General features: G+C 46.1%; 1 protein-coding gene across 7 annotated transcripts in view; it reads left to right on the plus strand.

The window, feature by feature from the left end:
* The first annotated feature begins 6,993 nt into the window (after positions 1-6,993).
* BEND7 (BEN domain containing 7) overlaps positions 6,994-13,002 on the plus strand; it is a 90,880-nt gene continuing 84,871 nt past the window's right edge. For 5 of the 7 annotated variants that reach the window (XM_010341177.3, XM_039478970.2, XM_010341178.3 and 2 more), the window contains exons 1-2: positions 6,994-7,491; positions 9,778-9,861. In XM_010341177.3, the coding sequence (XP_010339479.3) occupies positions 7,431-7,491; positions 9,778-9,861 (145 nt within the window). In that variant the 5' untranslated portion in view covers positions 6,994-7,430. The remainder of the gene's footprint in view (positions 7,492-9,777; positions 9,862-13,002) is intronic. The other 2 variants (XM_074405022.1, XM_074405021.1) reach the window with 2 other exon arrangements.

A 13,002-nucleotide genomic window follows, 5' to 3' on the forward strand; every position in this document is an offset into this window, starting at 1 on the left:
AAGAGAAAGCAAGGCAGAAATTGGAGTGATGCGTCCATAAACCAAGGAATGCCAGGAGCCTGAAGAAGCTGGAAGAGGAAAGAACAAGAGGCAGCAAGGCACGACTTTCCTTGGGAGCCTCTGGATGGACTGGGCTGAAGGACACCTTGATTTCAACCCAGTGCTGCTGATTTCAGATGTCTGCCCTCTAGGATGGTGAAATAGCAAATTTTTTATTGTTTTAAGCCACCAAGGTTGTGGTCATTTGTTACAGCAGCCTCAGGAAACTGACAGGCTGACGAATTCAAGCTTAAGAGAAAAGTTTATACAAATAGAAGAAAATTTCTTAACATGACATAAAAACAGTTATAAACTCAGTTTCATTACAAACATTAAGATGAAAGTGCAAGCTACAGATTGTGAGAAGACAATTGTAATACAAATATCCTACAAAAGACATAACTAGAAGATAAAAAGAACTTCAAATGGCAAAGCTACAACTACTTTTGCACCAGCCTAATCATTTTTAAAAGACCAACACTCAAAAATTTTTAAATGGGCAAAAGATTGAACATGCTCATCATAAAAGAGGATGTCCAAATGACCAATATGCATAAGAAAGTGTGCCTAATGTCACTGGACAATTGGGGAATTCAAATTAAAATCCCAGTGAGATGAGATACCACTACACCCCCTGACTATGGCTAAAATTAACAGGACTGATAATACAAAGTGTTGGTGAAGATGTGGAATAACTAGGACTCTCATACACTGTAGGTGGGGTGTGAATGGATAGAATTACTTAGAAAAATGGCTGGGAGTGGTGGCTCATGCCTGTAATACCAGAATTTTGAGAGGCTGAGGCAGGTGAATCACTTGAGGCCAGGAGTTTCAGACCAGCCTGACCAACATAATGAAACCCTGCCTCTATTTAAAAATACAAAACATTAGGTGGGCATGGTGGCATGCACCTGTAATCCCAGCTACTAGGAAGGCTGAGGCAGGAGAGTTGCTTGAACCCAGGAGGCGAAGGCTGTAGTGAGTTGAGATCACACCACTGCACTCCAGCCTGGGTGACAGAGTGAGACTCAGTGCCCCCCCCAAAAAGGAGAATTACTTAGAAAAACTATTTTAATAGTAGTCTACTATGTGTATACTATAATACAGCAACCCTACTAATGGATATACATGAGATAAAGTGTGCTTATGTGTACCAAAAGCCATAAACAAAAAAAAAAAGTACAAAAATATCAATCAACAGTAGATTAAAAAACTGTGGTACATTCTTATAATGAAACAATGTACATCAATAAAAAGTGATGAACTACGTCTATAGCCACCATCATGAGTGAATCTCACAGGCATAACATTAAGCAAAATAAGTTACACGCAAGGCCTGGTGTGGTGGCTCACGCCTGTAATCCCAGAGCTTTGGGAGGCTGAGGCGGGCAGATCACCTGAGGTTAGAGATCGAGACCATCCTGGCCAATATGGTGAAATCCGATCTCTACCAAAAATACAAAAATTAGCCTGGTTTGGTGGCACGTGCCTGTAATCCCAGCTACTCGGGAGGCTGAGGCAGAAGAATTGCTTGAACTAGGGAGTTGAAGGTTGCAGTGAACCGAGATCACGCCACTGCACTCCAGCCTCAGGACAAAGTGAGACTGTCTCAAAAAAAAAAAAAGTCAGGCACAAAATAGTACACACTGTATGATTCCATTTATATGAAGTTCAAGAGCAGGCAAACCCAAGCTATTGTGATAGAGGTTAGAAGTGTGGTTTATTTGGGGGGCTATCTACTGAAAGGGGCCACAGGGGAGCTGAGGCGTGCTGGAAAAGTTCTAAACCGACTGGGCATGGTGGGTCACATCGGTAATCCCAGCACTTTGGGAGGCCGAGGTGGGTGGATCACTTGAGGTCAGGAATCCGAGACCAGTCTGACCAACAAGGTGAAACTCTGTCTCTACTAAAAATACAAAAATTAGCCAGGTATGGTGACAGGCACCTGTAATCCCAGCTACCCAGGAGGCTGAGACAGGACAAGTGCTTGAATCCGGGAGGCAGGGGTTGCAGTGAGCCAAGATTGTGCCATGCACTCCAGCCTGGGCAATGGAGCAAGACTCCATCTCAAAAAAAAAAAAATTCTGAATCTTCATCAGGGTGGAGGATACATGGATGTACATATAAGCAAAACAAATTAACTGAGGTATCCACTTAAGGATTGTGTTCTTTGTTGTATATCAGGTAGATCTTAAAAAGAACAGAAAAAAGTATTTTAAAGAAACAAGTAAGAAAAATTAAAGTTAATGCGTCATATTGAAGAGTCAGGAAACAGCAGACCATACTGGCTTCACTAAAAAATGATCTCAAGAATGGATTTTTCTCAATTGCAAAATTGGAATATTAATATATACCAATCTCATAGCACTATTAAGAGTATTAGATAATGTATACATATGCTTGAGCTAAAAAAGAAGCCCCGTATAAATATATAGGGTAATATTATTCATGGAAAATTCCAACTCTCATCTTCACTTATGTAATCTCATAAATACTGCCTCCTTTCTCTTAAATTGCAATCACCAAAACCAATGAAGTAAATGAGTGTAGCCCTGCATTAGGCCAGCCACACTCAGGAAACAGGTGTAAAAGGAGGGCTGTCTATTCTTTCCATGATGGGTGATTGTCCTAACATTGCAAAGTAGATATTTATGCTATTAAATCTTCCTGAAGGATTCCCAGAATCTATTTAATGACAGCATATTCAATTCCAGAAAATCCCATCAAAGATTATAAAAAGCCTGAAGGCCAATAATCCCATTCTGCTCATCTTCTTTTTGAGAGTTATTAATAAAACAGTTAAACGATAATCAAGTTGTAAACAGACTACATCTATGTACATAGCATGGTTCAAATCAGACATTCCTTCTAAATCTGAGCTGCCCAATGTAGTCACCACTAACAAGATATGGCTATGGAGAATCTGAAATCTGGCTAGTTTGAATTGATTTGTAATCTAAGGGTAAGAAGCATACCAGTTTCAAAACTTTGTACAACAAAAAGCACATAAACTATCTCAATAATATTCTCATATTGATTACATGTCGAAATGAGAATATTTTAATGTATTTAGTTAAACAAGATAAATTATTAAAATGAATTTCATCTGTTTATTTTTACTTTTTTTTAGTGTGGCTAATAGAACATTTTAAATCACCTATATAACTTGCATTGTATTTTTATTCAACAGCAGAGCTCTAAATAAAGATGAAACTTTTCACAATACTATTCCTCTCAGGACAGTTTTCAGGAAGAGTTTTTAAGTATTATGGTTAAGGTTACTTAATGCTTTCTGGCCAAATTATCTGGCTTTGCCAAGGATTGAAACCAACATGCAATCTTTATAATCAAGTGGGTCTAAGCATGGTCATATAATAAAATGTTTGGTTTGCGTGATGTCGTTGAATATTTGACCAATTATCTTTGATCTTCAGTAACACATAAACCTGTGGTTCTGGAACTTTAGAAGGCTTTGAGGAATGAGGCAAAGAAATGACCTTAGTGGATCCCCTAGAAGCCTTTCCAGGACCCTCCCTCCCCACCCCCCCGCAATACAGACACTATATTTGAATGAAAACAAGATGGCTGCCGACTGATTTGTGTCCCCTACAAATTCTTATGTTGAAGCCCTAACCCCTAATGTGACTGTATCTGGAAGACTGAGCCTTTAAAGAAGGTAATTCAGGTTAAAAGAGGTCATAAAGGTGAAGGGTTGATTTGATAAGATTGGTGGCCTTATAAAAAGAGGGAGAGAAAGATCGTGGTCTCCCTATCCCATGTAAGGGGTAGCCATATGCAAGCTAAGAAAAGAGCCCTTGCCAGACACTGACCCTGCCAGCCACAGATCTCCAACTTCCAGCCTTCAGAATGGTAAGAAAATAAATTTCTATTGTATAAGTCACCCAGTATGTGGTATTTGTTAAGGTAGCCTGAGCAGGCTAATACAGTAGTCCCCTTTATCCATGATTTCAGTTACCTGACGTTACCTATAATATTAAATGGAAAATTCCGGAAATAAACAATTCATATGTTTTAAATTGCGGCCCATTTTGAGTGGCATGATGAAATCTTTAGCCAACCCTCTCCTTCTGGCCCAGATGGGAATCATTCTTTAGCCCAGTGGGTCCACGTTGTCTGAACTATCTGCTCGTTAGTCACTTGGTAGTTGGTTTAGTTATCAGAAAACACAAAAAAAAAACATCGTATACATGGGGTTCGGTACTAACCTCAGGCTCAGACACCCACTGAAGGTCTTGGAGCATATTCCCCAAGGATAAAGAGTGGCTGCTATATGAATACCTGCCACTTAAAGCAATCTCACTTTGTTTTATTTTCTATGTTTGTTTTTTGGTAGAGACCGGGTCTCAGGATGTTATCCAGGGTGGTCTTGAATTCCTGACCTTCAGCAATCCTTCTGCATCCCAAAGTATTGGGATTACAGGTGTGAGCCCCCACACCTGGCCCCAAGCAATCTCATTTTAGTTAAACATTATAATTAATCTTGATACTAAATGTGATATATATACATTTTTGTTAGATAAGAGCATAGTGATTTATACACAGTGGAGAGTAAACAGACATTTATTTTCTCTTCTAACTAAAAGGACAGGCCTTGCTTGTGTCCTCTGCAGGCCAACTCACTTACAGACCATCTTTGGAAAGCCAGGTTAAAAAGAGTTAAGGAGAAATGATTACTATTTAAAAATATTATTACTCAAATATTTTATTCTTAACTATAACAAAAATTTTCCCTTCGGTAAATGGAATTTGCATTCCCACTTGAACTGGAAATGCTAAGTTGTTAATACCTTCTCCAGGGATTTACTTCATGGGATGACACCTTCACTGAGTTCATCATAATTGAAGCATAATAAAATCTCATTATATGCTCCAAGGCATGAACGATCCTGGAAGTTCCTCAATTAGTGTAGAACTTAGCCTCACCGCTTTGAGAATAACATTTTTAAAGGCATTACATGAAGAAAGAATGGATCCCAGCCTGGGGAACAAAATAGTATGCTTTGTTGCTTTAAAAACATCCCAAACAGGTTTGCATAGTGGCTCACTCGTGTAATCCCAGCACTTTGGGAGGCTGAGGTGGGCGGATCACTTGAGGTCAGGAGTTTGAGACCAGCCTGGCCAACATGGTGAAACCCCATCTCTGCTAAAAATACAAAACGTTAGCTGGGGACGGTGGTATGTGCCTGTAATTCCAGCTACTCGGGAGGCTGCGGCAGGAGAATTGCTGGAACCTGGGAGGGGAGGTTGCGGTGAGCTGAGATCGCGCCACTGCACTCCAGCCTGGGCGACAGAATGAGACTCTGTCACACACACACACACACACACACACACAATCAAAAACACCTTTAGGTTTTGATGTCTGGTTTTAAAGAAAGGGATGGTGGGGAAGGAAGAAACCCAAATAGGGTAGTTGCCTTACTGTTACCACTAACTTTCTGAGAGCAGAAAGGCATGTCTAAGAACTACAAGGAATCTACATCAAATGTAATGTGTTCCATACATATTTTCTGGGAAAAAGGGCTCTTGAGCTTTAACATAATCTCAAAGGAAACAGTGACCAAAAAGGTTATGAACGTTTGTTGGAGGATTTGCTTTATTGAACGGAACGAACAGCTCTCCCTCTCCCCTCCATGCCAGGTATAACCAGCCTGCCTGGTGTGCCACTTTGGGCACGACCCAAGGCCTCGGGATGGGTGCCCATCCCTGCCTCCACTGCCTGGTTTGCTGGTTACCTGCTCTTTGGTTCTGTTTTCTCCATGTGTGTTTCTGCAAGCTGCCTCAACATCCCCCTTCCTCGGCAGTCGCCTTGCTCTGTGGCCCTGATGTTTCTGCAAGCTGCCTCAACATCCCCCTTCCTCGGCAGTCGCCTTGCTCTGTGGCCCTGAAATAAAAGCGGCTCCTCAGCGGCCGCCTCATTGGGGTGGGACCCACGGTGACACTTATCACATTTGCCAATCTCCCCTTTTTCCTCTCTCTTTTGGGGCCCCCCGCCTTTGTCCCGTGCTGGAGAGTTGCCCCCCACCCCCCGCCCAGACTCTTTACCCTCTTCCTGGTTGGGTTTGGCGGATACTTTCACGCATGTCCCATCACATTCCTGTTCTGCCATTCCCAGGTGGTGTCAAATTCTTTTCCGGGCCCACGCGAAAGATGTGAGGAAGAAATGGTGCCCGGGGTGCACTCGCTGCTCCCCGAGAGGCATATTACACAAAACGAGTAACAGCTTTGTGTTTGGGTCCATGATTTCGACTTACGACCTGGAGAGGCAGAGGGCCCTGCACCAGCTTTGGCCACGGCCTCCTGAGAGTCCCCAGGGCCACCAAGCCCCCTCCGCCCTTCCACCCTCTCCAAGCCCCCCATTCCAAGTGCTCTCCTTGAATGTGACTCGGCTCTTGCCACAGTCCGCCCAGCCTGGGTTAGGATATGGGCGCTCTCTCCACTGTACTCTTCTCCACAATATTCTCAAACCTCCTCCCTTGCATAGAGAGCGCAGATGGGTAAGTTTTTTCCCCCTAAAACTTGCCTAAAATCAGCGCGTCGGGCCCCGGGGCGCCCGGGATGCGAGGGCGGGGAGGTGGCTGCCGGGCGGTCCGCGCCCCCGCGGCGAGGTGCTCGGAGGAGCTCGGCCCAGCGGCGGCGGAGGGAGGCCGGCCGGCGGGGTCTGCGAGCGGAGGCCCGGGCGGCGGCGTCCCCGGGGGCAGGCAGGCCGGTCGGGCCCGGGCCGGGGCGCTGCGCCGCGGCCTCCGCGCCTCCTCGGGGCGCCGCGCGGCCAGGCCGGCGGCGGCGACGGCGGCCCCCGGGGATGGCGGCGGCCGGGCTCCGCCAGCAGGTGGCCCCGGGGTCCCGGCGGCGCCGCCCCCTCCGCCGGCGCCCCTCCTCCCGCGGGGGCGGTCAGCGCCCCGGCCCGCTCCGCACCCGCCGCCGCCCTCCCCGCAGCCCGCCCGCCCGCCGCGTCCCCGGGGCCGCCGCCGCCACCGCGTCCGCAGGCTGAGCCCAGGCGGGCCGGCCGCCCCGAGCCGCTCCCCCCGCCGCCGCCGCCGCCGCCGCGCCCCCGCCCGGCCCGCTCCCAACGGAAAGTTGGGCTGCGGCGGGCGGCGTCTGGAACCCGCGGGCCGGCATGAGCGGGGGCCGCGGGGGCGCCTAGGGCACTGGAGGCGGCGCCGCGCGGGGGCAACTTCACCTGGGAGCCCGCGCCGCCGGGCCCCGCGCCAGCAGCCCCGAGCGGGCTCGCGGTGGTTCCTCCCGTCCCGCGGCCTCCCCCCGCCGACTCCAGGCGCGGACCTTGGTCCCGGCGGCTCCGCGGCGGTGACACGAGCCCGCGCCGCCGCCGCCGCCGCCTCCTCGGCCGCCGCCGCCGCCGCCTTCCCCGCACCATGGAGTTCTCCGAGAGGAAAAGAAGCAGGAAATCCCAGAGCTTCAAACTGGTGAGCCGAGGTAAGCGGCCGCCCGGGCGGCGGGGGCAGGCAGCGGGCGCCGCGCCCTGGGCCGCCCGCGGGGGTCCACGCGGGGGGGCGCGCCCTCCCGGAACCCCCCGGTCCTCCCCGCTCGCCCGGTGCCTCCGCCGGGTTGGCGGGCAGGGCCGCGGCCGCACACGCCGGGCGGCGGGGAAAGTTGTGCGGGGGTAGCCGGGGTGTTATTTAACGTAAACAAGTCGGAGGGCAGCTCAGGAAATTAGCAAACAATGACACCGGGGGGCCCGAGCCCTCCTCGGGGCGCCTCCCGGGCTGGGCCGGGGCGGCCGCGGACCTGCCTGGCCATCAGGCCGAGCGTGGACCCTCGGACCTGAGATTTGCTGTTTTTGTTTTCTGGGGTCTGACCCCTTCCCCTCGCCAAGAGAAGGAGGAAAAAGGATGACCGTTGTTCTTTTTAAGAAGGAGAAAGAAGCTCCTGCCGTGTCCAAGCCCAAGGCGTAATTGTTGACATCCAACATCTCTAGCTAGCTGATTTGGGTTGGAAAGGTGTTTTAGACTACATCAGTCAGATAAGTATCTTTTAAAAAAAAAAAAAAGAAAGAAAGAAAAAGAAAAGAAAAGACGTCCAGCTAGTTCCTGATGAATTAACAGGTGTACACCACACACTTGGGTTTTTATTTGGTCAGGGAGGGGAAAGTGGAATACAGTCTTCTGTTCAGTTACTTGTTAAGTGGCTTCATCTTCCTGATTTCACTTTTTTAAAAAATGTTAACTCAAGGTAAGAGCCATCGTGAAAATATATCTCAAAATGCATTGTCATCTTTAATTAGGGGCAGATGACTTTTTTCATTGTAATATCACGAGTCCTTATATTGAGTTTAGACTCGCTCTGTTTGAATGTCGTCTTTGAATCAAGTTGAGGTCAAAGCCAAACCATAGAACCTGTCCACTTTTCCTCTGTCGTTTTCTCTAGCATGGCATCAGAGTAGAAACTCTTCAACAACCTGCAGAAGTCACGTGTAAACTGATGAAAATTAGTGAAAATTTCTGGACAATTGCAAGTAATCCAATTTTTCAGACTGAGTTAAGCTAGCTAAGATGTGGATTTGGTTCGTCCGAAAATGGTTTGATTATAGGCATTTTGAAGATCTATTCTTATCTGTCTCCCCTAATTTAGTTCGGATACTGTTTAAAGAAAGAGGCCTGAAATAGTTTCACGCATTCAAAATACTTGGCTCTTCCCACTTTCTGAGTAAATTTTTTTTTTTCCACATCCGTGTTGATTACTCAGTTACTTGGACTTTTAAAAGTCTCTCTCTGGGTGACTGCCCTGTTGGTGCTGTCTGATTCATTCAGGAAGATAGGCTGCTGCTTCTTGATGACCTCAGAGAACTTAACTGCTTTATCTTAAAAATGAGAGTAGTTTTGTTGACCTTGTCCTGTGAGGTCTAAGGCCAAAGGAAGGGGAGTTGGTATTAAGGAGGAACCTCTTATTTTTATGCCTAGGTAACCCTGCTTTTCAAAAATAGAAATCAAAGTGCAGTAGCCTCCATAGGGGAGCTCGTAAAATATTGTATTTCAAACTTTGACTGACATAGCAAGTTTTTCTTTTCTCTTTATTTATTTATTTTCTTTTTCTTTTTTGTAAATTATGATGGGTCTGATTCTTCTCTCTCCCCAGGTGCGGTTTTAGAAAATAAGGTATTGCATATTAAATAAAGTGCAGTAGCTTGAATGTGAGAGTCACTTGTGTGAAAGATGAAAATCTTGCTTTCTTATCCAAATTATGCTATCCATTTGAAATAACAAGCCAGTATTTTTCATGTGTGCTTGCCTTTAAGCTGCTTAAAGGCTGAGATTTGCTGGGTAAACTGAGAAAACTGGACTGCCAGCTAACTTAAAGCATGCTGTTTACATACTGGTGAAAATGGGTTGTGAAAAGAAATTTGGAAACCCCCCCTCCTCTACGATTGAGCAAGATACTTCTTTTCCCTATAAGCATATTTGTCACCTCAAAGAAAGGAAGCCTAAAAATTGGCAGCTGTGGGCAAAATGTACCGTGAAAATGATGTGATCAAACAAAACCGTTTTCTCTGGTCAAAATAAGTTTTCAAGTTTGCGTACTCCAGAGTGAGCAGAGTTTTAGGAACTATTACTGACTACAAATTCTGTAATAATTGACTTCTCAAAAAGTTTATTTAAAAATTATAGATTATACATACTACATAGACTGAGAGTCTAGACTTGACTGCTTATTCCTGTCTCGAGGTCATTAGGAGGCTAATTTTTGGTTGTTTTCTCGTGCCAGATTATCACCATGAGGTATATAAGATCCCAGAATTCAGCAACGATGTGAATGGGGAGGCCAAAGAGACACAACCCATTTTTTTAGGTAGGTTCCCGTGTCAATTAATTTCTTAGCAAAACATCGTGGCCGTTTGCAATTAGGGGAAAAAAGGAAATTGTTGAGGAACGGGAAATGTCTGCCGTTGCTTAATGTATGACATTCTTTTCAAGACCTTTTATTTTACAGATTGCCAATCTATCCCTTATTAACATTGCTAAAAGTTGTAATTTCAGACATAAATGTTTATTAGTGTCTACACACAGTGCTAATTATCACTCACTCACAGAGCCAGATGCTGACTGTGCAGTTCTGTGGCTCTGCGCTCACCCCATTTACATTGCATATTCGCTGGCATGCTTCACTGGCAATAGTTTGTGTAATTGGGGTATTACATCTTTGACATCTGGATAACAGAAATTCAATTTCCAGGAAGCTGCTATTTGTTTGGTTTTGCTTCTGCCTTGGGTGGGATAGAGGATTAATGTGCTGTCTTATTACAATGTCCCTTCACCTCTGTGGCCCAGTTGCTAATCCTGCCATGACAAAATTAAATTAAATCTACAGTCAGAAAGCATAAGGAAAACAAAAGTGTGATTGTCTGCCTAACCAGCTCTTGATAGTGCTAGTTATCGCCGGGACAGCTCCTCACTTTCCTGGCTTTGGGCTCCTTTGACACTGCATGCTTTCCTCCTACCCTCCTTGTTCCCAGCGCACCTCAGGGGTGAGCAGAGCTGAAGCAGCATCTCCAAGACTTGCCTGCAAGTGTAGCCGCCCAACGGCGGGGTAGGTAGCCACAGACATTGCCATCTTTTCCATGTGCAGTGTTGGTGCAAATGCTGTGCAGGAAGGACTTGGGATGTGTAATTTTTTCATTTGCACACCATCAGCCAAAAACGAAACCATTGAGGATTTTGCCTCTAAGAGTGAAGTACCCATAAGGTCAGAGTGGAGAGTAGATGGTGGCGTTTGGCTTCAACCTTGTCCGTCTCGGACCTCTGCAGTCCCAGGTAGCAGGGTGAGGGCCCAGCATTGCACAGCAAGGAAGCGGAACATGAGAGGTGTCAGAGTGAGAGCGATTACAGGCAAGGCCACAATTACCCCATCAAGGGGAACTCCAGGTAGCAGGACTGCCGCTCAGACCCAGTGTGGGTCTTCCTTCAGATGAAGGTCTTGCCGGAATCTCTCTGGTTTTGCTTTGAGGGGTGGAAAGAGTGGGTCGGGACGCGCGGGGAAGAAGTCAAATGTTAACATATAGGTTGAGAGGAAAAATAGGAGGGAAATGTCAGCATTTCTTACATGAGCGATCATGGAGGGCATATGGATTCTTCTGCCGAGGGAAAGAATATTACTGGGGCCCGCGCTGCTCCCAGTACCTGTTTACTGTTAGGAGAGCTAGGAACCAAAAGGTTAATAATCAAGTGAAATGCTGTGGCCCAAAAAGAGAACATTCATGGATTTCAGTCTTTCTAGTCCCCTGAAGTTGGTCAGTTAGAATTCTTGTTTTTCTTTTTTTTTGAGACAGAGTTTCGCTCTTGTTGCCCGGGCTGGAGTGCAATAGCACGATCTCACCTCACTGCCACCTCTGCCTCCTGGGTTCAAGCGGTTCTCCTGCCTCAGCCTCCCGAGTAGCTGGGATTACAGGTGCCCGCCACCATGCCTGGTTAAATTTTTATACTTTTAGTAGAGACGGAGTTTCGTCATGTTGACCAGGCTGGTCTCCAACTCCTCACTTCAGGTGATCCACCCATCTCAGCCTCCCAAAGTGCTGGGATTACAGGCATGAGCCACCATGCTCAGCTGGTCACTTGGAATTCCGTATCATCAAAGGACCACTCTGTATAGCCATTTGAAATAAAGAATTTGCCCTTTAGTTGAAAATGTACGTTCGTGATGCAAATGGATCACTGTATCCTTGATTTAGTTCTTCTCTAGCAATGCAGGCTTTCCCGTGCTTCCTGCTGTGTGTTAGGAAGATGGTAAAGTGAATGCTTTATGCTGTGGAGGAAGTGAATTATGAGGATAAGAGAGGGAAAACTGAAGAGCAACAAGACGCTAGTGCCCAGGACTCAGTGAGCTGGCAGCTCCCGAAGGTGGTAGACATAGTGGCTTTCCTTCTTCCTAGTCCGAGTTGAGCAAGATACAAGAATTCCAGTGAAAGACCAGGCTTGGGATAGATACACTTTCAAAGTGGTTGCTCCAGAAGGCCTTCAACATCAAGAGACAAAAGATTGAACAGCCTGGGAGTGTGCTGGGTGTTATTCCCAATCTTTTGCTCATTCTGAAGGCATGACCTAGTTGGTTCCCAAATAATATTTTTATTTTGTGATCTCCAGGTGGGTTAAAAAAATAACAGAAATTGTCACAGAAGCATGATTTCTGGAGCAATTGGGAATAGTTACTGATAGCCCCTGAAAGTAGGAATTTTTTGTTGACAGTGTTACGGTTTATAGTTTTATAGTTATCCTTCTCAAAACATAGATTTAAGCATTTCAGTCATGTTTATTTTATAAATTGCTGAAGCCTGTCCAGAAAGGTGTAGAATTTTATGGGAAGCTTTTGACATCCAAGGGGATTTGGTACCAAAATACAGAACTCTCTCTTTTATAACAAAGTACTGACGCACTGTCCCAGGGATGTTCTATAGGATTTTCTGCATTCAAACATATGTGTTCTCTTTAATACTGTCTGCATCTGTAAGATCAAAGTTCATGTCCTAGGTGAAAAAGAGTCTTCCAGAATGTGACAGAGGTTTCTACATCAAGTCTACCTCTCTGGAACATTTTTAGGCTGTTAACTAAGGTAGCACATCTCACATGGTAGCGTAGCTCAGTAGTGTAAATGGCTTGGCCGTGTGCTTCAGGAATGACTCACTTTTTTTTTTTTTTTTTTTTTTAGATGGAGTCTCACTCTGTCACCCAGACTGGAGTGCAGTGGCGTGATCTAAGCTCACTGCAACCTCTTGTCTCCCGGGTTCAAGCAATTCTCCTGTCTTAGCCTCCCAAGTAGCTGGGACTACAGGCGCACGCCACCACGCCTGGCTGTTTTTTTGTATTTTTAGTAGAGATGAGGTTTCATTGTGTTAGCCAGGATGGTCTCGATCTCTTGACCTTGTGATTCGCCTGCCTCAGCCTCCCAAAGTGCTGGGATTGCAGGTGTGATCCACCACGACCAGCCTACTCATGTATT

Source organism: Saimiri boliviensis, chromosome 8 (genome assembly GCF_048565385.1).
Source record: "Saimiri boliviensis isolate mSaiBol1 chromosome 8, mSaiBol1.pri, whole genome shotgun sequence".
Taxonomy (NCBI): Eukaryota; Metazoa; Chordata; class Mammalia; order Primates; family Cebidae; genus Saimiri; species Saimiri boliviensis.